The 23,787-nt window shown below is 39.1% G+C and overlaps 1 protein-coding gene across 2 annotated transcripts; it reads left to right on the top strand.

The window, feature by feature from the left end:
• Window positions 1–2,902: 2,902 nt before the first annotated feature.
• LOC129282931 (DEP domain-containing protein 7-like) lies at window positions 2,903–23,782 on the top strand. 2 transcript variants are annotated; one of them, XM_064114672.1, is made up of 10 exons: window positions 2,903–3,134; window positions 4,578–4,789; window positions 6,107–6,204; window positions 6,888–6,998; window positions 7,842–7,937; window positions 10,460–10,665; window positions 12,023–12,224; window positions 13,265–13,634; window positions 15,014–15,215; window positions 16,927–23,782. In XM_064114672.1, exons 1-10 carry the CDS (start codon window positions 3,050–3,052, stop codon window positions 17,115–17,117), a joined length of 1,773 nt encoding a protein of 590 aa, XP_063970742.1. In that variant the 5' UTR covers window positions 2,903–3,049; the 3' UTR covers window positions 17,118–23,782. The 2 variants fall into 2 exon arrangements, with proteins under 2 accessions (XP_063970742.1, XP_063970743.1); XM_064114673.1 differs by lacking the exons at window positions 15,014–15,215; window positions 16,927–23,782 and adding an exon at window positions 14,593–14,721 and having other exon boundaries at window positions 3,023–3,134.
• Window positions 23,783–23,787: the final 5 nt, after the last annotated feature.

Below are 23,787 nucleotides of genomic sequence, written 5' to 3'. Positions count from 1 at the left end.
GACCCTAATACCGGTTCCATGACATTTGCTCCGGTGACAATTGCTCCGATGGAAAATCTGCACGTTATTAAGCCAAACATAAAACCTCACCTCCAAAACTTTATAAACCCTAATCCTAATTAATTTTTACAGCATTCTGAACCAAAATTCTATACAATCCTAACTCTAACCATACCCTCTGAGATATTAAGACCGGAACAGTTGTCGCAGGAGAAAAGGTCGTGTCACCCCTAAGGTTATTCCTCATTGTTTGTACCGTAGATGCTTTCATTTTATCTCAAAAGAACTCAATTACAAAACCCGGTATTTGGACTTCCTCTTTAAAACGCCATATCCATCGCTTCATACGTTGCACTTTTCCTGATCTCGCTTGATTTATTTCGAATGACAGTTTGGATAATTCATGAATTAATCCGGGGGGGGCACTCGACCAAAAAAGTGGTGGGGGTGTGCCGCGGGCGAGACAAAAAACGGGGGCCTTGGAGCGGGCTTATTGTAAAAAGGAGGGTCCTCGGAACGGGCTTCGGAACTACAAATGTTTGTGAAAACGGGGGTCCTTGGAACGGGTCGCCTGCGTGCGAGTGCGTATGCATCCCTATGGAACGTGCATGCAGCTGGGCTACGGCATGACTGCTGGGCGCGCTAGCGCAGAGGCGATGGTTAGACAGCGAGCTGCGGCCGCTTTTCACCAAAATTGCGACCGGAACGGCGTAACGGAAAATATGCGAAGCCCTGGAGCGGATTTTTTTTCTTCTTTTTTCTCGAGAAGAAGAAAATGCTATGCTTTGGAGCGGCTTTCTTTTTCTTTTTCTCAATAAGACACAAATGCTATGCCTCGGAACGGAAATTTGAGTGTAAAAATGGGGGTCCCCTCCGCGGCACATACCCACTATGCATTATATACTGAGTGCCCCCCCCCCGGGGAATTAATTTATAGAATATTGACGTCAATCAGAAAGCAGATGTGCTCGATCAAATTTTGCTTCTCCCGTATTGAAGCTACAGTCAAAAAGTGCGGTCACACCTCATGGAAAAGGATTCCAAACCGCCCGATGGAAATAACGTAATACACAGTAAAAACGCTGTTTAAGATTTTATACAACGCTGTTTACTATATGAACCTTACAGTATTTGTTTAACCGTTTAAACAATCATGTTTAATTTTTTTTTAAATTAGATATTGAAAATTAAACTTTGTTGCTTAAGATTTAAACAGTTGTTTAAACTGTTTAAACAATTGCTGTAATGTTCATACAGTAAACAGCGTTGTATAATTTTTTTTACTGTGATAGCTTTGATCGGTCACTTGGTGGAGTCGGTTTCGTTGGTGTGACTGTAACCGAATCCGACCGATGATATGTCAATCGAAATAATGTGTTAGCTTTGATCGGTCTGGAGTCGGTTTCGTTTATGTGACTGTAACCGAAACCGATTCAAAACCGATCGAAGATACTAGTATGCCATTGGAAATAACGTAATAGCTTTGATCGGTCTGTAGTCGCTTTCATTGGTGTGACTAATTATGCGCAAAAGTCTTCTGCTATCGAAGATTTTTTTTTTTATAAATCATATTTGCCAAGATTTGTTTAACTGGCGATATTCCATTGGGAAAGAGGGTCGTGCACCCCCACCGACAAGCTGTCACAGTGGTTTGTCAGATATATTGTCAGATTGTGTAAAAAAAAACACAAATATTTTCGCAAAAGGTATATGCTTTTTTTTTAATCTCTCTTCCCTTTTTTTCTATCTTTTCGTTATTTTTTCATTTCCTTTTCTTCTTTTCCCTTCATTTTTATGTTCTAGGCTTTTCTCAGATACTGGTATTATACTAGACTTGTTTCAGAAACTTGTTGATTGAAGTAATGTGTCTGGAGTCCAGGCGGGATGGCGGAGGGGGGGGGGATGGGGTGGGGTGGCGGGTCATGGATCGACACTGGGGCGTACGGCAAGGATTTATCAGAGGGGGGGGAAACTTTTTTTGAAAAAAAAAGAATCACCACTGGCTTGCATATAGTAATTTTTGACAGGCAAGTAAGCAAAATACAAAAACAAAAAAAAAACAAAGGTATATGCATACAGGAAGATAGGCGGAGAAGGAGTGTTATCATTCTCCCCGGGATCTGCGTCTTGGAGGGGTAGCCTTCAGAACCGAATTTGAATAGAGCGACCTTTAACAGAAGATAGGGACCCTCTGAAAAGGTTATCACTCACAAAATATATAAGGGCAATTTGTCTTCAGAAAGAAGAAATTAAGGGTCATCAGTTACGGCAAATAAAGGGAAATTTGCCCCGTAAACTTGGATGCCCCCGCCCACACCCTCTCTCTACTTCTCTATTTCTTCTTTATTCATTCGCCCACTTTATTTTCTATTGCAATTAATTATTTTCATTATTTTTTTCCTCTTTATCTTTCTCACTCCTTTTTTTCGATCTTAATTCCTTGTAATGCCCGCATTTATAGCTACAAGGGTTTTTATTTTCTTTCCTCAATTTTTCTGTGTCTATTTTGTTGTTGTTTGATGCACTCACGAAAATGTTTTTTAATGTGACGTTGTTAATTAATGTTCAATACAAATGTGAAAGAAGAAATAAGTGACCATGAACCATATAGGCCTACCCTGTATGCCCAAAAGTGACACTTAATTGTTAAAAAGGCGCTTGATCATTATAACAAATGTTTGGATATGATACAGTCTCAATCAACAAAAAGACCTAATGCAAGGGCGATCTCGAACATTCATCACCCCTCAGCCTATCCTACAATCATCCCCATCTCAGGGTCCATTCTCTTTTTTCTTATCAAAGCCCCCCCCCCCCCCCCCCTCTCCAGCGTCAACCACCACTGTTCTGACATGACATACATGTCTGAAGACTATCAGGGTCAACAACTCTACCAGGCCCTGTGCACTTTGCTTTCAGCGAGAAGGGAGAATGGTGTCCTATCTCGGGAGCAGTATGAACGTGTAAGCCCGTGGTGTACACAACCCGGAACCGATAAATAATAGGCAACGCACCATTTCCCATTCAAACCATATCCGGGAAATTCAAAATGGCAACTTTGACAGGGTTTCAAATGCTAACAGAACCAGCCGGTAATAATGTGCATGTTCGTGGGGGAGAACAGCCCGTTTCAAGTGAGTCAAACAATGATATTGTTTCCGTTCATAATTATTACGTGAAAGAAAAACAAGTTTGAGCCAAAAGTTTTTATTTTGTCTAGTTTCAAGTGGGTTTGCGTTGGAAGACAGTACCGCCGCATCGCACCGCTCTGCCAGCTCTGGCCTGGCGCCGGACTGCCACCCGGCGCGGCGGGATCTCGACCGGCCGGTCCGGGTGCCATTCATACGGTGCCGTGGCGATGCCACGAAGCAGATCGAAGCAGAAATACAGTCGTTCCTGATCGCGATATTCGAAAGAGCAGTGGGCAATTGGGCATATTTACCAAGTTGAAGTTGAAAGCTGAAGAGAGACTTGCAACATAGTAGGCCTACATCAGTAATAGACAGTATGGTAGTCATTGCCTAGTGCCTTAGTGGATCGTATTACCGAACACTTTTCATGAATTCAATCATATCAAATACATTATTTTCATGAAATTCACCAAACTTTCACCATAAATACACAATTACCTACAAAATATCAATATGTAAAAATTTTGCCGAAATCGTTTTTCCTTTTTACGATATTATTAGCTTCCAATCGGACCCCTCTTCGCATGTGAAATATTTGGGTCACTTGAAAAAGGTATAGGCCTACTAATCGTATTACCGAACGTGTGTTATCTATGGGAAAAGTTGAGAAAACAACAAAATCACTGATGAGCTATTTTGACCATATTTTATTATTTTAAGAATATTAAGACTTTGAAAATGGGTTTTTTACAATTTTTCATGATCTTTCTATTCAAGTTCTCTTTGGAAGGATGTTGCAAAATTTTGAGCGTAAAATTATTTTCTGATGCGTATGATGCGCGCGTTCGGTAATACAAGGCCGGTCGGTAATACAATCACTCACTATACTATGTATGACATTTGCAAACAAATACTGGTCGTGAAATTCAGTCTCAGAGTCGGCCGTTGCGAAACTGCATTTGCACCCAAATAATGCCCAACTTCTTCAATCTTCCTCCGCTAATCACAAACTTCAAGGGCCAAAGTCCGACATGTAGACCTCTAAGTTAGGCCTACTTGGAACCAGACAGTAGACAACATCATGAACATTGACAACAGTTCTATAGCTATATTTTCCTTCTGCAAACTCTCTTCTTAGACTGTTTATTGTCTGCTTTTTGCACATTTTACCATTGTTTGGGCTTCTGTCAAATACAGTGATTATGTAGACTTGGTTTACTCTTCAGTTTTGATGTGATGAAACAAATATTTCAAAGGAATACATAAATAATCATCAAATCACAAATGCCTATGTCAGTGACTTTGAAAACCACTTTCATGGTTTATCTCAAATGATGTTTTACTGCTCGTGCGCAGTTCACGACTGTGAACGAGCTTATAATTAGCTAATTTGACCTAGCTTTCATTTTGAAATTATTTATATTATAATTTCCTCCATATACATAGCTCCAGGTCCATTCCGAGCCACTAAAATGTGGAATGCTATCGTTGATCATCTGAAGACTGCTGTGGATATCCGTACCAGGAAGCACATGATGAGGTCATACGAGGATTGCTTCCTGGGGTCAGATGCAGTGGATGTTATCTGTGGCTACATGGAGAGGGAAAATTCTGAGGTCAAAGATGTCACAAGAGAGAAAATAGCAAAGTTATGTCAGGTATGTTTTTTTTCTCCTTCATCTTTTTTTTTATAAGGGCCAATTAGTAATTAAAATTACAACAGCAAATTATGCCAAGTGGGGGATTTTTATTGTTTTGATAATGCACATGTATGCATTGGTTTCAATGATTGCAATACAATGTGTTCAAGAGCATGAAAGAGCTGTGGTGTAGTGGTTCTGACTCTCGCCTTGTAAACAGGGTCTTGTGTTAGAATCCCACCGCGGTCTTTGGCAAGGCGTTAATCCACAATGTGCCATTATTCTCGACCCAGGTGCTAAATGGGTACCCGGTACGATGTGAAAGTCATTGTACCTTGTCCAGTACTGTGTTCGCCCCAACGGTGACTGACTGGAATATTCCCCAGGGAGTAGAGGATGTGCATATATTGTGACCGGGATATTATGCGCTTAGACACGTCATTCTGATGTATTAAGCGCTATAAACAAAATATTATTGTTATTACAACTAAACTAATGTGTTAGTAAGCAATCTTTGAGTGTAACTGTACTCAAATCTACACTCAGTGACGGAATAACAGAGTGAACAAATCAGAACAATATGAGAACAGTGGATTCACTGGACCATTTCCTTTGTTATGGCTCCAGTTTAAATAGAGTCAGTGTAAATAAATTTCACTTGCGGAATTCCAAATGAAGTTCTACGAGGTATCGGATAGAGCGCCCCCTGCTTACGTTTGAGAGACATAGGGAATTACAATTTCTGTACTCCTGAGACGCCCTCGAAATGCACCTCGAGCGGGCTTGTCAGGATAACGTGCTGTACAGGGCAGGAGAGGTGGTCTTGCACGATTTCCTAAGAACTTTTCTTTCCTCTCTTTTCTTTATTTTTTCTAACTGATACAGTATAGATTCAACAAAGAAATTATTCTTTTTTTTTGAAAAAAAAAGGAAAGCAAATTTACAAGGCAACAATAGTCAAAACTGACTAGTTTGCCAACTCAAAACAACAACAACAAACTGTAATCTACACGTATGCTCAAAGATTGATGACTGGGTATTCAAATCATGGTAATCAATCATAAGTGATCAGAAAATAAAATAATAATCTGAAAAAAGGGCAACAGCTGTACAAGATCAGGATTGAGTTTGAGCCAGAAGGAGAGATCACAAAAATAAGTGCAAGCCTAGGGACCAAGAGGATAGCCAAACCACACCAGAGATTACCCCATAGAAGTTCAGGTTGTTTGTTTATTAAAAATGTACATGTGCAAACTACAATTGAAATTTAGCTCATGAAAAATATTAATTTAAAGTAAAAAAAACATTATTGTCTCTGCCTTTGTTTTCTTGCAGTATTTCCTGGATCAGAACATTATTGAGGATGCACAGGCTTGTGGCAATGTTGGACACAGGAGGGCGGTCTTCATGGATAACAACTCACATTATTACAGGTAAAGGATTTATGTATGTATTTGAACTCTAAAAGCAGGGCGCATTTTTCGTACAACCTCATTTTCATATCCTTTACAAATGGGAGTACTACTCGCCGAAGCATGAACATTTTTTTTTATTCTTTGGCGTCATTTTAAAGCTGGATCCATGGGCTATCCATTCATTTAAACCTTCCCCCCAAACCATATACATTTTATTTGTTATTTGGCAGCCATTTTAAGAAAAAAAAAGCTAGTTGAAATATTGCAACTCTAATCCCTCAGCCCTTAGTTTGATATATTCTATTGCTGGAATCAGGCAAAAAATAACGTTTTATTTTTGGGGGCTACATTTTTTCTCAACCTGCTGGCTATATCTGCAACATTGGAGAAGCTTTAAGATTGTAGTGCATGGGAAGTTAATAGGGCTCTTTGGAGTATTTTTGGGGCGATTTTCAGTAGTCTGCTGGGCAAACCCTTCACTCGAGTTAAGGGTCTGAATGTGCAGGCCTACTGAAGGCTCTCTAGCTCAGTATTGGAACAGCAAGTTTTGTATGTGCTAGTCTTTGCGTGGAGGCACACTTGTTGATCAAAGTTCCAATCAGGGTCTGTGCCTGCAGACTAGATTTTCACCCAGAGGCCTGTGTAATTTTTTTCCCAAGTTGTAATTTAGCAAAATCAAATACTTCCTCTCTGTACCTCAGGTTTACAAGTAGAGAGAGCAGTGACGAGTCAACGAGTGAAGAGCAGACGCCATCGTCACGTAGAGAATCCAGCGACCTTTCACCTAGTAATAAATCAAAGGCATGCAAGAGGTAAGAGAAGTGTCTTGAGAATTTGAGAAGGAATTAGGCATGGAGGGCCACGGAATAGTTCCTGTGCTATCTCATCACAATTTACTTTGATGACTGCTAATCATGTGTAGCTATTGTTTTACATAGAACACTTGCGAGAGCTCCTGTGAGTACTTAGCTTACCAGGGGCCCGTTTCATAAAGAATTACAACTGTTGTAACTTTGCCATTATTGCATTTGCAATTGAGTCTTGGAACTCTTGTTGGAATGCTCCCCAGGGAGTGGAGAAGGTGCATACATTGTATGCGGGCATGCAAGGATCCGATGACCGGGGTAATAATATATCTGTAAAGCGCTTAGAGATGTCGTTCCGATGTGTTAAGCGCTATATAAATGCGGAATATTATTATTATTATTATGGCAACTACCATGACAACCTTGATTCTGATTGGCTGCTGAGCCCTGTTACCATGATAGTTGCCATAATGGCAAAGTTACAACAGTTGCAAGTCCTTTATGAAACGGGCCCCAGGTTTGCTAGTTAAATTGTCTGTGAACAGAGGGCACCAGGCCCCACCAGGATGTAGCTAGGAATTCCAGTGGGTGATGCAAAATTGTACTTTTACTTTTCTGTAAATTATGTACCCATTTTGTATTTGTAGTATTAAAGTTAAGATCTCTTTGTTTACATTTATATTTGTAGTTTTATATATATATATATCTCTCTAAAGGAACTGTTGCTGGGCTAGCACCATGAGCGTCTTTGGACATCACCTGATTATATTATTATTATTATTTTTATTATTAACACAGTTGAAGGCTCTTCTCTAAAAACTAGAAATATTATTATTATTAAATTCCTAGGAGATCAAGTATAGATGTTCTACAGCAGCCGTTTGACAGGAAGAGGAGGATACGTCATAGCTTAGGCAAGGGTAAACAAGTCAAGTTTGATCGCAGGTAAGTTGTGGGGGGGCCCAGGGGGGGCAGTCAAATATATTGTTGTACACACGCGTGACCCAAAAAACGCGTTTAAAGGGGTGTTTTTTCAGTTTTGGACGCGGTCCGCGCGTGGACTCGTTAAGGGTATAAAAAATACAGATTTTCAAGAAAAAGGGTGGTTTTGAAAGACTGGTCAATGGTCAATCGCGGGGTCAAACGTATTTAGGGTATGTTTTTTCCCCCAAAGCTTTTTTTTAAGACTAGCCAAACATGTTTAGGGTATGTTTTTTTTCCAAGCTTTTTCCCCGACAACTTGTTTAGGGGCCAAAATGTGTAAATAAACCATGCAAAAAACTTGTTTCGGGGGTGTTTGGGAATAACCTGGTCACGCGTGTGTACAGCAATATATTTGACTGGCCCCCCTGAGTGGGGGGGGGGGGTCTTGGTCTAGTGGTTATGACTCTTGTCTTTCAATCTGAGGGACGTGGGTTCAATTCCCAGCCATGGCATGTTTTCCTTCAGCAAGAAATTTACGCACATTGTGCTGCACTCAACCCAGGTGAGGTGAATGGGTACCCGGCAGGAAGAAATTCCTTGAATGCCAGAGCGCCTGTAGGCAGCATGGCTATAGCCGGGGTAATAATAATATTAACATTATTGTAATGCGCAGTTGAGTATATATACAGTACATATAGAAATTACGCAATATAAATGTACAATTATTATTATTGAATAAAACATTTCAATTATTTTTATTTATGTTTTTAGGAAAAGTAAAATACAGGTTAACTTTCAAATTGACCTTCTATACGTATATGTGCCCAAGAGAGAACAATTTTAACCCTAAAAGAGCTAGGTTATTTGGACCCATCTCACGCCCCCCCCTGAGATCTCTGCCTTCGATCGTGCGAGCGCCACAAAAATTTGCACGGTGGTAGTGTGCGATAAAATCTATAAGGCTGTATGATTAAATTTTTGGAAATAAGATTTTTATTTAATGAATTAATTATGCTAATTTATGCATGAAATAAACATTTGCTCTAATCAACTATCATACGGCCCCAAAACTGCTAATTTGTTTTCACAGACTCTTTGTAAGATCCCTATCAAATGTCCTTTAAAAAAATTTGGCATCGCAAACTTTTTCTTATGTATTTTATTGTTTTTTTTATTTCTTACTTATTTCTCTGTTTTTCGACTTCTTGTTTTTTATTGTTTTTTCGATGGAAATTTTTACAGACCTGATTCTGATCATAAACAAGACAAAATCAATTTAGTTTAATCAGTAAAAGTAAAAATAATGATACATTTATGAATTTTAGCTAAATGCACAATTTGCACTGGATTTGTACGTCAATTCGCGTTTTTGAGCCGTTTCGACTCTGACATGCACTTAGATAATGTTGCGTAATTTCGTAACCGCATACCTGGGCATCGCAAATTTGGTCTCAAAAGTTGTGCGAGATTTGAAAGTAAAAAGTAAGCTAGCGAGGGTGGATTCTGCCCCCGCGCCTTTTAGGGTTAAAGCCCAGCGCACACTACATGTATGCGATCAGATAGGACACGATATTTGTAATAAATCGCATTTTGCAACAAATATGAAAGTTCCAAGAAGTAAAGGTATTTTATTTGAAGTTCGGCCAAATGTTAGGAATAACAAAATCATAATTGTTAGTTTACAGCAAGCCCTATGGTCAGAGTAATGTCCAAATCCGATTGGCTTCAGGGCTCCGATGATAACGTCTTTACGATTTGAATTCAATATGCTTTTAATCCTACTAGGAGGCTCAAACTTTAATGAATTTTGATTTGATTTTGTCCTTACCACTATTCTGAACTCTGATTGCTATTAAAGATTTTATTGGTTAGAACGTTCATATCAAATGTTATTACAAATTGAAATTTGGATCACAACGGATCGCATTGGGTGCGCTGGGCTTAAAGACCAGGGGCCCGTAATGCAAAGCTTAGCAATCATCTTAGAATAATTTTAAACGATTGACTGCATTGACTACAATGTGCGATCAGTCGTTACAATCAATAATAATAATATAGGATTTGTATAGTGCACGTATCCACCTTGCTAGGTGCCCAAGGCGCTCCTATATTACCCCGGCTAAGCTAGTCTACCGACTCTGGTGCGCACAGCCTTTTGAGGAATTACTTCCTGCCGGTACCCATTTACCTCACCTGGGTTGAGTGCAGCACAGTGTGGATAAATTTCTTGCTGAAGGAAAACATACAATTAATCGCTAACTTTTGAGTTCAGTACCCAGATTACTGACCTCTCAATCATTCTGAATTTGGAGGAAAGAATATTATTTTTTTGACATTCTGAGCTCTTTTATCCATATATGACTTTCCTACTTTTCTGCTCAATCCTATAGAAAATGCTGTTCTTTCTATATTTTGAGAAAAATCATCCCTATCTATTTCCAATTAATTGGGCTAGAAGATCTGATATTTGGATTCTTTTTATACAGCTCCAATATCTTACTATTCTTCTTCCCCCCATATTTCCATTTCTGTTTGACATTCAGGGCATCCTTAGCAGAAGGGCGCTCCTCTAACATGAAGGGGATCCAGAACCCTGCCTTCGAAGGCCCCCATTCCGACGCCCTCACAACCATCGTCACGCCAACCCGTCAGCCACTAGCGACCCTAAACCACCGGGACCAAGCCGTGACCCCAGGATTGAAGAGATTTGGTAGAGAGAGTAGGAGGGAGAGGAGACTTTCCAAACAAGGTAAGGGAAATGAGAATGAAATCCTTTGAAGCAGGGAAAGAATTACATGGGGGTTCAGGGCAATTTCAACCCCGAGAGCCCTGAGGCCGTTTTACAGAGAGTTACGATTGATCCAGTCAATTACAACTATGGACGGCCAGCAACATCTACATCTAAAATACATGCTTCTTCAAATTATTTTCTAGTTTTGAGGTATATTCATACACTGTTTTCTTGACAATTCAGTATGCTTCTCTTTGTTTTCATAGGACATTGTGCAAATTTCCTAAAGAAAAAAATTATGACACTGATGGATTTCCATATACTTGAGATTGATCGGATCAGTCGTATCTCTTTGTAATACGGGGCCCTGGACAATACAAAGAAAGAAAATCTTCATTCACTACAATGTTCAAGCTTATGCAATGCCTATGTTGGCAGTTGATTTTATGTAAAAAAAGAAAGAAAAGATGCCTGCTTTGAAGAAGTTGTCTTGTGTGAAAATAGAAAAAAAAAATCAAAGAATAAGATTGTTGAAAGTTTGAGAACAATTGGAGAAATGATAAGAAAGTTTTGAGCATTGGAATGTTGAGAACGCCAATATATTTTGTTTTCCTTCTCTTCCCCTCTCCATCTCTAACTCCACATCTTCTTTTGGGCCTTTTGTTTTCTGCTCCCTCCCCTTCCTTCTCCTTACCTCCCACTATTTCTCATTCACCTTCTCCTTATCTTCACCATCTGTCTGCTCTTCTCTCCACACCTCCATCTCATCTTATCTGTTCTGTTCTCTTCTTTCTTTCTTTCCTCTCCCCCTTCCTTCTCCTTCACACATCCATCTATTTCTCCTCCTTTTCTGTCTCTGTCCTCTCCTCCTCCTCTTCACCTCAACCTCATCCCTCCTGAGTTTTTTTCTATTAACCCCTCTCCTCCCTTCCCTCTCCCCACCTCTATTTCTTTCTATTTTTGTCTTCCTCTCCCTCTTTGTCGTCTTTGGTTTCCTTCCTTCTTTCCTTCTTCTTTTCCTTCTTTTCCCTCTATTCCTCCCCTCTCTCTTCCCTCTTTTCATCTATCTTTACTTTCTCTCCTCTATCTATCTTCCACTTGCTCCTGCTTTTCTCTCTTCTTTTCCTTGCCCTCTTCCTTCTTCTCCACCTCCTCCTTCTCCTCTTGTTCTTCTTCCTCTTCCTCCCCCTCTTTCCCCTCCATCTCTTCTTCCTCCTTCTCCTCTTGTTCTTCCTTCCCCTATTCTCTTCCTCCTCCTCCTCTTCCTCCCCCTCTTTCTCCTGTCCCCATCCCCTGTCCCACCTCATCTTTTCTCTCTCCCCCTCCTCCACCTATTAAACCATCACATTTTCATCATCTGATTCTTTTCCTGTAGTGATCAGCGACATCTGGAAGGAGGTCATCATTCAGAGGATCTTACATCTGGTGGAGCTCCCCCATCTGGATAATCTGCTTGCCTGTGCAGCCAGCTACCATTACGAGTCTGCAGAGCATGTAGAGAAGTCTATGCCGAACCTAGATACACCAGCCAGGAGGATGTCCAGTAGGAGGACTTGCCAGAGGCCGGATATCAATAAGTAATGTATATTTTTTCTTGTGACTATTTTTATATGACCATATTTGTAAGTTGCCTTCTGAGCCTCCTTATTATTCATATTTTTCAAATATCTTGGGCTTTTGATTAACAATCGATTTTGATAATATTTATCAATTTTGCTTGAGTTAGATCTACTTGGACCACATACCCATAATCTGGGTCCAGTAACACAAAGGTTAGCGATCAATCGTACGTTTGATTTTTACAATTGATTGTACATTATAGTCAATACAATCAATCATAGAAAAATGTTGTACGATCATAGCTAAGCTTTGTGTTACGGGCCCCTGGTCTAGAAATTGTAGCTAGTTTGGCTAGTATTCTGCTTTTGGAGACTTAGTGAGACTTGAACTCTTTGTAAAACACTCCCTGAACCCCATAATGTAAAGCTTAGTAATTGATTCTGGGGCTATATATTTTTTTTTACAATTCACAGTAATCAATGCAATCAAACGTACATGTAGAAATCTGGGCCCCGTCTTACAAAGAGTTACGATTGATCCAATCAATCCTAACTCTATGGAAATCCATCGGTGTCATAATTTTTTCTACAGGAAATTTGCACAATGTACTTTGTAAGCAAAGAGAAGCACAGTAAATATTCAAGAAAACAATGAATGCATATACATGGATATAATGAACAAACATCATAGTTAGAAAATATTTTGAACAAACATGCATAATAGATGTTGACGTTCCTGGCTTTCCATAGTTATGATTGATCCAATCAGTTGTAACTCTTTGTAAGACGGGGCCCAGGTCCACAAACAGTCACTAAGGTTAACATTATGGGCCTGGTGGGTGTTTCATAAGCTCTTTGTAAGTCACGAGCGACTTTACAAACGACTGGTGATCCTATCTTAGGAACTAAATCAACACCTATGCAAAACTGGTGTATATCCTTTACCACGAGAAAGGATCACCAGTCGTTCAAAAATTCGCCCGTAACTAGCAGCTTATATGAAACAACCACTTTGTCTCCAATTATTTTGAATGATTTTATTCTTTGTAACTTCACAGGATTGACCCTTGGCTCAGAACTGCCATGCACTGTCTAGACGTCCACCCAGAGGGCGCTAACGTGAAGCGCGACTTCACCTCCAGCCGTCCGCACGCACCGGGGATGCTGCACGCCCGCAAGCTCCTCCTCTACAAAGCCATTGTCAAACTGTACACCGAAAGCTGTAAAGAACCGCTCATAACCCCTCTACTGATGGATATAGTTACAATGATTCTTGGTGCGCTCGGAGGCGGGAAGGGATCCCGGGCCATTGAACTTACTCAACTATGCCTCCTTTTGTTGCCGGGGGCAACCCGACTCCGATTAAGGGCGCTACTAAGGTTCATGGGGGAAGCTGGGAAGAAGACGTCGGTCAAGCTGACCTACCAGGTAAAGTTTGCTTTGTTAATACTGTATTTCAATTTCTAATTGACACCTTCAGCCTGGGCTGAATGGGTGATTTTAATTTGGTGTTCAGTGTTGGTGCTGAGAGTGTGATAAAGCTGCTGAACTGAGCGCCAACAGCAAGCTGGGTTCAGAAGAACGATACCGATCGCATTATCGATAGCTCATGAGAGTCACAAGTCTGTGCTGCACTGCTGATCATATCAACTTTTACGCGAGAAAACCTCGACAATGAAACGGAAGAAATTATAGTAAAATCTCATCGTAAGGAATGCAAAGACTAAAATCATGGCAAGAATCTTAAAGTTCATTCAAATGTATAAAAGCTCTAATGATTTGCACTCATCTCAACTGTAAAAGCTCATTTTATAAGAATGTTTCATCCTGTTCGCTACCTGTTAGTAAGCTTTTGATCACCAACACCAATACTGAACTTAAATTCAAGTTTTTCCAATCTGTAGGGGTTGGTGTTGGTGAATTGGAAAATTACACATAGATTGTCATCACCAGCTGTGATGGTGTTCACCAGACAACATTGAACACCAGCACTCAACATGAGCTGCTGGAAATATGTCATATTTCCGGAGATCAACCCCAATACCAGCCTCATTTCAAGTACGGTGTCTTATTTTTTCAAAGTATTTTAATGAATAACAAATTGATTGTTGTTAATTGAGGAGCTAAATTAGAATAAGATTGTCCTTATAAAAGCACTATACTTTATTCTCTCACATGGCAGGGCGGCATTCATACCAACGTCTGTAACATTCCTCCGAGTCCCATCTTATCAGGCCCTCTATTGTCAGCGTTAACTTGTAACTCATTCTCTCTCAGATTGACAATCATACCAACGTCTGTAACACTCTTCTGAGGGCCATCATATCAAGCCCTCTACTGTCAGCTTTAACTAATAACTTTATTACAATGTTTCATTATCTCTCAGGTCGACAATCATACCAACGTCTGTAACACTCTTCAGAGGGCCATCATATCAAGCCCTCTATTGTCAGCTTTAACTAATAACTTTATTACAATGTTTCATCATCTCTCAGGTTGACAATCATACCAACGTCTGTAACACTCTTCAGAGGGCCATCATATCAAGCCCTCTATTGTCAGCTTTAACTAATAACTTTATTACAATGTTTCATTCTCTCTCAGGTCGACAATCATACCAACGTCTGTAACACTCTATCAAGCCCTCTACTGTCAGGTTTAACTAATAACTTTATTACAATGTTTCATTATCTCTCAGGTCGACAATCATACCAACGTCTGGAACACTCTTCAGAGGGCCATCATATCAAGCCCTCTACTGTCAGGTTTAACTAATAACTTTATTACAATGTTTCATTATCTCTCAGGTCGACAATCATACCAACGTCTGTAACACTCTCCAGAGGGCCATCATATCAAGCCCTCTACTGTCAGCCATCCAAGCCAAGAACCTCGTCTCTTTCTTCCTGGATGCTCAGAATAAAATCTTCAAGATTCCCGAGGCAGTTCTTCAAGTAGTAACGACGAGGATAGCGCAAGCTAAACAGGGTGAAAAGGACCACTGTAGAGGTATGTATGCTTTCCCATTGCACTGGTTGCTATGGCAATTTACTTCTCATCCAATCAGAAACAAGGTCTCCCTCAATGTCGGTTTCCAAATTCAAATGGAAACGTGAATCATGATTGAAAACTTGATTACAAAACGGTGTATAATGAGAAACATAGGGTGTGTTCAATATCCATTTCTGGTCGTGAAAGTAAACGTCTTTCAAATCATGATTCAGAGGAAAATTTAAATGTAAAAAAAGATGCCTTTGTAAACGCAATCAGCTCAGATTTTAGTACATGTATCTTAAGCAATGCTAATGCGATATTGAACACGACTGAGTTTTGAAACGCCTTTAAATTTGCTCTTGCAGTGGAAGCCTACACAAGCTGGTGCCAGAATTGGCTTTTCTTAGCTGCGCTAACGGAAGTTAAAGACAATCCACATGTAATACTGTAGCTTTATATTTTTTGACACTGAACAGTGCACTGCTGATCATGTTTGTGTTGATTTGTTCCATGTTTTGCAATCACGTTTTCAATTATGATTCTTGTTGCTGTTTAAATTTGAAAATCGACATTGAACACACCCTAAGTTACCATCAAAGACAAATTTGATGTCACTGGTAAAATTAGACAGCTAGGCTCAAACTTCTATTGTGACAGAACCTGAAATATGAAGAGCTCCACCTTGTGGCAAAATACATACAGTGGGTGTATGTAAAACAAAATATGTATAAATATGTGGAGGAGCCGTGGTGTAGTGGTTCTGACTCTCGCCTTGTAAACAGAGGGTCGTGTGTTCGAATCCCACCACGGTCTGGCGTCCTTTGGCAAGGCGTTAATCCACACTTTGCCACTCTCGACCCAGGTGCTAAAAATGGGTACCCGGTAGGATGTGAAAGTCATTGTAGGTTGTCCAGTACTGTGTGCGCCTCACAGGCGACTGACTGGAATACTCCCCAGGGAGTGGAGGATGTGCACACATTGTGTGTGGGAATGACTGATTGAATCCGATGACCGGGGTAATAATATATCTGTAAAGCGCTTAGACACGTCGTTCCGATGTATTAAGCGCTATATAAAAAGCGGATATTGTTGTTATTATTATTATAAATTATTATGTTTTTCTTCACCCTGCTTTCATGAATCAATGAGGTTTTGGATAGGTTTCTCTCAATTTTCTGCTTTTATCAAACTCTATCAGGATAGTTTTCTACATTAACAATCAAATTTATTGTTGTTTTATTCAGTTTTGTACTTTAAAAAAATGATGTTATCTTGTATTTCTAGGGAACATTTCAAGAAACAAATAGCCACTGATTTACACTGACTTGTTATAAGCTACTGAAATACTTGCATCCGATTGGCTCAGTGCACATCGGTCAGTTAAAATTACTGATAAAATGCTTCATGCAATGCTTCTTGGAGGTTATTAAAAATATATCTGGGGATGCCTTGGTCTAGTGGTTTTATGACTCTTGTCTTTCAGTCGGAAGGATGTGGGTTCAAATCCCAGCCATGGCATGGTTACTTTCAGCAAGAAATTCACCCTCATTGTGCTGAACGGTTACCTGGCAGGATTAATTCCTTGGTGCACTGAGCGCTGGCAACAGCTAGCTCGAGCTACAACCGGGGTAATAGTAATAGTGCTCCTCAGAATAGCTTATTTCTACATAGATGGCCTTAGAAATTATACCTATTATTCTTCTCATTATTATTCATCCATTTGCAGTTGTCTTCTGCCAGATGGTCACAACTGAACAGTTTGAGGTTCAAAGCTACACCAATGAAGCCCTCAAGAACCTCATGAATAGCATCATTGATGACACCAAGCTGTCGCTAAAAGAGAAGAAACAGAAGCTGAAGCACCTCCAGAAAACCCACACAGAGGTCTACAACAGACATTTTGCCGATATGCTTTAGTACATATTCCTTGTTATTTCTGTTAACCAGTTGGATACCTAGTTTTGTGATGTCCATAGGCTTTGTACATGGATCACCCGCTACCAGTAGGCAATGGGTTAACCTGTAGACTACTGAATACTCTGAGTCTCATGGGCTTTGTACGGGGAAAATCCGGTGTCAGAAGGCAACGTGTTAACCTGTTGAATACAGAATTCTGCAATCCCATAGGCTTTGTACAGGGATCACCCGCTTTCAGTACATTGTAGGTAACAGGGTAAGATGAAATTATGCCCTTCAGAAAAAGAAAATCTATTCATGTGCACAAATGCATAGAGAGCACAGAAACATTTCTCAATGACTGGAATATGTTTAATCTTTATATAAAGATTTATTCCAAACAGTACCACATTCCTCAGCTAATATTTTAATTTTCACTTCCTTGTTTTTGCTTTTCTTCTTTTTTTTTGTGTGAAAACTGCCATTCAGCTTATTTTAACTTTTACATTGGAGGGTTGGTTTTTTTTCATCATTTTAGTTTCTATTCAAACATTTCACTGCCAAAGTTTTAATTTGGTTAGTTCTGACAGGATAGGAGCGCAATTGACAATTTCTTCGAAAGAATAGCAATTCCGGGCACAAATGCATGCTCTAACTGCGCATTTTAATGTCAAGCAATGATAAAGTGTTACAATACTGTATTATAATAGAATGGAAATAATCTGTTGGTATTTTACATATATATATTGTGTATGAGTGCCTTATAAATACATGTAGGCAGATTATTATAAAAGCCACTGACGTAATCATTCCTGAACTCGAACCGCAATCACTGCCAAATTATTTAACATTCCGGGAGATATCTTCGCCTTGTAACATAAACCTTTATAGTGGTCAATCATGGGGTTACGATTGATTGCATTAGTGATTGTATATGATCAATTGTAAAATTAGACCCATTGTCAATTGCTAAGCCTTATGTGAAAGGGCTCTTGTTTGAATCCCTTTGTAGTAGGTATCGGCAGACTCCCCTTCTCCACGAATCCATGGTGTATATTTACCTTTACATTTGAAAGTATTTTAGTGGTAGAACAGTAGACATACAGTTGTTTTCTTCTTTAAAATATTAGGGGCAAAGATGAGAATGATTTCTTTAAATCTGTCCTGAAATAGATCCAAATGTCACTTTGCAGATGTGCTCAAAGTCAATTTTATATTGTTTTATTTAACATTGCAGTCAAACCTGTCAATTAAGGCCACATAGATTAAGTGACCACTGGATTCAGGTGGTCTTTAAAGGTCAAGTCCACCCTAGAAAAATGTTGATTAGAATCAATAGACAAATATCATACAAGCGTAATGCTACAATGTGTTAATTTCATCGAAATCGGATGTAAAATAAGAAAGCTATGACATTTCAAAGTTTCACTTTAACATTTATATGCACAACTCAGTGACATGCAAATGAGAGAGTCGATTTCATGTCCTTCACTCACTATTTCTTTTGTTTTTTGTTTGAGTTTTAGAATATTTCAATTTTTGCAGATTGGACACTAATGACCAACTAATGACTGAACTAGGAAATGTTAAAATAATGGCAATTCCACATGTTCACGAAGGAATAACTTTGTTTCACAAGACGATGAAGAGAAAATGAGAATATTTAATATTTTAAAATACACCCCAAAAAAAGTGATGTCATTAGCCCTCTCATTTGCATTCCGACCAGGATGTACATATATCATTGAAATTATGTGAAAAATTGAAATTTTTTGTAACTCTCTTATTTTACACCCGATTTTGATGAAATTTTCAGTGTTATGCTTGGTGGATTTTTCTCTTTTTATTTAAATAACTTTTTTTTTTTTGGGGGGGGGTGGACTTGCCCTTTAAAGACAGGTATATAGCACATCTGTCTTTCAAGTGGGAGAGAGTTTTGGTGGCCCTTTAAGACAGGTTTTTACTACAGACTGTATTTTATTCTGGATGAGAGCAGTGATACTGCCAAACTTGGTATACATGCTTGGAGCATCGTGGCCCAGTGGATTAGCCTCCGGACTTTGAAACAGAGGGTCGTGGGTTCAAATCCCAGCCATGGCGTAATTTCCGTCAGCAAGGAATTCATCCACAGTGTGCTGCACTCGACCCAGGTGAGATAAATGGGTACCGGCAGGAAGTATTTCCTCATAAAGCTGTGTGCACCTGAATAGGTAGCCTAGCTTAGCCGGGTAATAATAGCAGGGCCCGCTGGGAGAACAGCTTTCGGAACTGAAGTGGCTACCCTGGGTAAATATACCGTTATTATTATTATATGTACGATGTACCAGCTTTCATGGTGTATTAACCAACCATTGATGTCCCTTTTCATTCCATTTCATAAACTATTTGTGTATTTGTGTACTTAACTCCCCCTCGTCTGTGTACATGCAAAGTAAAGTTATCTGCGTACACACAGACAAGTGTTAAAACACCTAGTATCCAACTACACATAGTGCCGTTCACATATGTGACCAGCCAACCCAATACCAACAATAAGTCGCCCAAAATGAATTTTGATATTTTTATTGAGTTTGAACAAGCACATCCTAAGCTTTGAAATAATATATGATTTGTCAAACTTGATCAACAATAACTCACTCAAATACTTGATTGAATGCAGAGAAAATCAAGACCTTCAGAAAATAAATAGAAAACAACATTTGTATCTTGTATCTCGTTTTCTATTCAACCTTATAACTTGAAATTTTTACAGTATAAAGATGAAGAAATTTTACTTCAGACAAGCTAAGATTTGAATTTTGGCTTTTTGAAGACCAATTTACTATTTTGGCTATTAACAGAGAACCTTTCTTGGTGACTTGTTGGTGGTTCTGGGTTGATTGGTCGCATATATATTCATAACATTTCCTCTTTTCATGAAGGGGGAATTCTGGGGGATATCAAGTTTTGCTGCAGTTGATCAAAGCAAAGTAAAGTTTGGCATACTCCCTCATTTGTAAATGAAAATATATATGAATATGGGCTTCTTGATTTTCTTGATTTAAAAAGAAAAGTTCTCTCAAAAGCGTTTTGCAGAAGTGGGTCGGGTGAGTTTAGATAACATCCCTTACCTACGTTAATGGCTGATAATAGCAATATACAGAACGAAATTATAAGAGCAGGATGTTAAGTCATAAGCCATGGTTAAAGTTGTAATGGTATATTTATCCTCTGACCCTATTTTAATGATAGCTGTCTCATTTGATATGGATGGGGATTTACTTAATGCAGGTTGTAGTCTGTAATTAACTTGGAAATAGTCCATAAAATCCCTTATCTCTCTTTTTACTCTCCAACTGTCATTTTTATCTCGCCAACTTGGCAAAATGGGGATGTAGCTACTCTTCTGATGGTGGCGATGAAATGCAAATCTTGTAATGCACGCTAGATGGCAAGTGGCTTGTAACTTTTTAATGCTAGAATATTTCACCAAATTTGCCATGATTTGACAACCAATTGGCCCTATTTTGTTCAAATCATTGACCAGGACCCAATCAGGACTGGTCTTTCATATTTGAACTCCATCAGAATTTTTTCTGTTGAAAGCCCAAGGACTGGACTTTCACATTAGAACTCCAGAATTTTATCAACTGATAGTGCTACTCAGTGAAATAATACTAATACTACTACTACTAAATAATAACAGCATGTTTAACCAGGGGAGCCACTTTAGTTCCGAAAACTGTTATCTCAGCGGACCCTGCTATTATTGTTACCCAACTTGAACAGGTGCTCAAGCATTCAAAGAATTTCTTCCTACCGGGGACCCATTCACCTCACCTAGTCTGCTGTGCAAACCCTTCACTCGAGTTAAGGGTCTGAATGTGCAGCTTACTCATGCCTTGTTTTGTATGTGCTAGTCTTTGCGTGGAGACACACTTGCTGATCAAAGTTTCAATCAGGGTCTGTGCCTGCAGACTACACCTCGCCTGTGTGGAGTGCAGCACATTGCGTGTAAATTTCTTGCTGAAGGAAAACATGACATGGCTTGGAATCGAACTCACGTCCCTCAGATTGAAAGACGATAGTCATAACCACTAGACCATGTGCCCCCTGATCACAGTTCAATGCCCTAAGCTATTTTAGTTCCTCCGGATACTTACCCGTGCCCCTTAGTTGACTTTTTAATTCAGGATCTGAACCTGTTAACTTGTTTTTTTTTCTTTTAAATATTGATAATAATAAGAATAATACATAGCATTTTTAAGGCGCTTACTACTGGTGTTTCTAAGCGCACTGTGTTCTGTTTATGATACATGTACATGTATGTACAGACATTTCCTATTCTCTTGCATATTCCATAATCACTTGAAAACAAATTGAACTGTTTTTTTTTCTATATTAAAATGAAACTAATACACAATACTTTTTATTTGCGTGATCCACAACCTGAAAACCAATTGAACTTGTTTTTCTCTACATAAAAATTAACCTCATACATAACAGTATAACTTTTTATTGGCATTATCCAACTCTTGAAATAAATAAAACTTGTTTTTCTCTAACATCCCACCATAATACAAGGACAATACATTTTTATTGGCATTATCAGAATTATGACCCAACCCAAGATAATCCTTGATGACAATATACAGCTAAGAGATCAATATGATTCCAAGACTAATAATAATAATATAGGGTATTTATATTGCGCACATATCCACCTTGTTAGGTGCTCAAGGCGCTCCTATATTACCCGGCTAAGCTAGGCATTCATAGTGCACTAATTAACTCTGTCTTTTTCTCTGCAGTTTCTAAAAACATGACACTTTTCCCTTGTCGTAATCATTACCCCAAACCATGGGCATCACCGCAGAGGATTGTCCTTTTTTCATGGGGGGGGGGGGGGGGGCGGGAGGGGTAAATCTCTCTCTACTTTGACGCCCGAGTCCCAAACCTCAATTATGTACAAGGGTATCCGGGGAGCGTTTCATCAACATTTTTGGCCGACAAGTTGTCAGATCTGACAACTTTCCCTGATTCTGATTGGGTGAGAGGTACTGTTACTATGGTAATTGTCGTATAAAACAGGACTTGTCAGATAAAATCCTTTCATGAAACGCTCCCCAGATCTCGTCTTTCAATTAGAGGATCGTGGGTTTGAATCCTAGTCATTAGTTTCCTTCAGCAAGAAATTTACCTTCATTGTGCTGCACTTGACCCAGGGGAAGTGAATGGGTATACTCGGCAGGATTATTTCCTTGAACGCACCAAGCGCTGGAAACGGCAGCAAGAGCTAAAGCGGGGGTAAGAGGATATGCATAGTGCGCCTTGAAATAAATTGATACATTAGGCTCTGAATAAGCCGATCTTTCATGTCAAAGCATACACATATTTACATCTCTAATAATAGTAAAATTCCACTTCAGTCATATAGATTTCTGTGGCTCCAAGAGATTCGACAGTTTCACCTGTATAAATGAAGACAATCCTATTATACATTCCATTCTGCATGGCCGTATGCAGAATTTTTTTCCAGGGGGGGGGGGGGCAAGACATAAAGATTTGAAGCAACTCAAAAGCGGGGGAGTAAAGTGACTGAGCTTGTCAATGGGGTGCTTTTGTATTTTCTAAAGTGAAATCGGAGGATTTCGTGCACACTTTTGGTGAAGTTGTGAAAGTTTTTTTTTTTTTTTTTTTAGGGGGGGGGGGAGTGGGAAAGAGCAACTTCCGGATTTTCATTACCCCCCTTCTGCTGCCTACGGCCATGCAATAATAGTAAATATGTGTAATGTAAATTTTGTTCCTATTTCAGTATCAACAACAAGCTATTTTTTTTCTTGTGACTTCTCTTATTTTGATAAATTTTCCTTTGTTTAGATATTATGTATGATATTGATTGTGAAGTCAAACAATCAAATCTGCATTGAATGTTAGAGTAGCTTTCACTGGGCAAGTTAAATGTTACGTTCTCTTTGATTTTCACTGACAAATTTGCTCTTGGCCAATCATGTGCAAGAATTTCAGTAGCTTATAGCTGCTGTTATCATTGAAAATCATTTCATTAATCTTGAAACCAGGGCCCTCTTGCATAAAAAGTTACTATTATGGTAACTTTGTGCCATCCGATGGTAATTACCATGGTAACGCTGATCAACAGCCTATCAAAATCAAGGATTCCATGCAAGTTGCCATTGGTTGGCAAAGTTTCCATAATGGTATAACTTTAATGCAACAGGGCCCAGTACAGGAAGACAATTTTTGAGCAGTTTCAATTTCAACTCCTGGTAATGATGTAGTGTAGGGACACTGGTAACATTTTTGAAAGCTTATGAATCGGTGAGAAGTGTTGATAATCCTATCTGATAGTCCAGATTATTTTGTTGTAGTCAATTGAATAGATCATTGCTCATGTTGAGCAATTCTAGTATGAAAATTCGCATGTACATAACATATCCATTTCATTAGTAGAAACCTGTGAAAATCTTTAATGAGAATGTGTAAATACATGTAACATAATAGCTGTAAACAATGCACAATGTTGACTGTAAATTTACATACATTTACATGTACTAGTATATCTGTTATTAATAAGCTTGCCAATCTCTTCATGTTGTAATCGTTTCATTGTCAATTGTAAAATAGTGTGTGTTTTAACTTTCTTGAAATGTAACCGCAATAAATAATAATAAAAGGCAACAAATGCATAGAG

Source organism: Lytechinus pictus, unplaced genomic scaffold, assembly GCF_037042905.1.
Source record: "Lytechinus pictus isolate F3 Inbred unplaced genomic scaffold, Lp3.0 scaffold_20, whole genome shotgun sequence".
NCBI classification, from domain to species: domain Eukaryota; kingdom Metazoa; phylum Echinodermata; class Echinoidea; order Temnopleuroida; family Toxopneustidae; genus Lytechinus; species Lytechinus pictus.
This window is presented reverse-complemented; position numbering and strand designations above follow the sequence as displayed.

What these genes read in the sequence shown, in the direction of transcription:
- LOC129282931 (XM_064114672.1), top strand. Translation starts at nt 3,050, where the DNA reads ATGGCAACTTTGACAGGGTTTCAAATGCTAACAGAACCAGCCGGTAAT. An exon ending in AAATAGCAAAGTTATGTCAG is followed by an intron (nt 4,790 to 6,106) that starts GTATGTTTTTTT and finishes GTTTTCTTGCAG; the next exon opens with TATTTCCTGGATCAGAACAT. An exon ending in CAGAGGCCGGATATCAATAA is followed by an intron (nt 12,225 to 13,264) that starts GTAATGTATATT and finishes GTAACTTCACAG; the next exon opens with GATTGACCCTTGGCTCAGAA.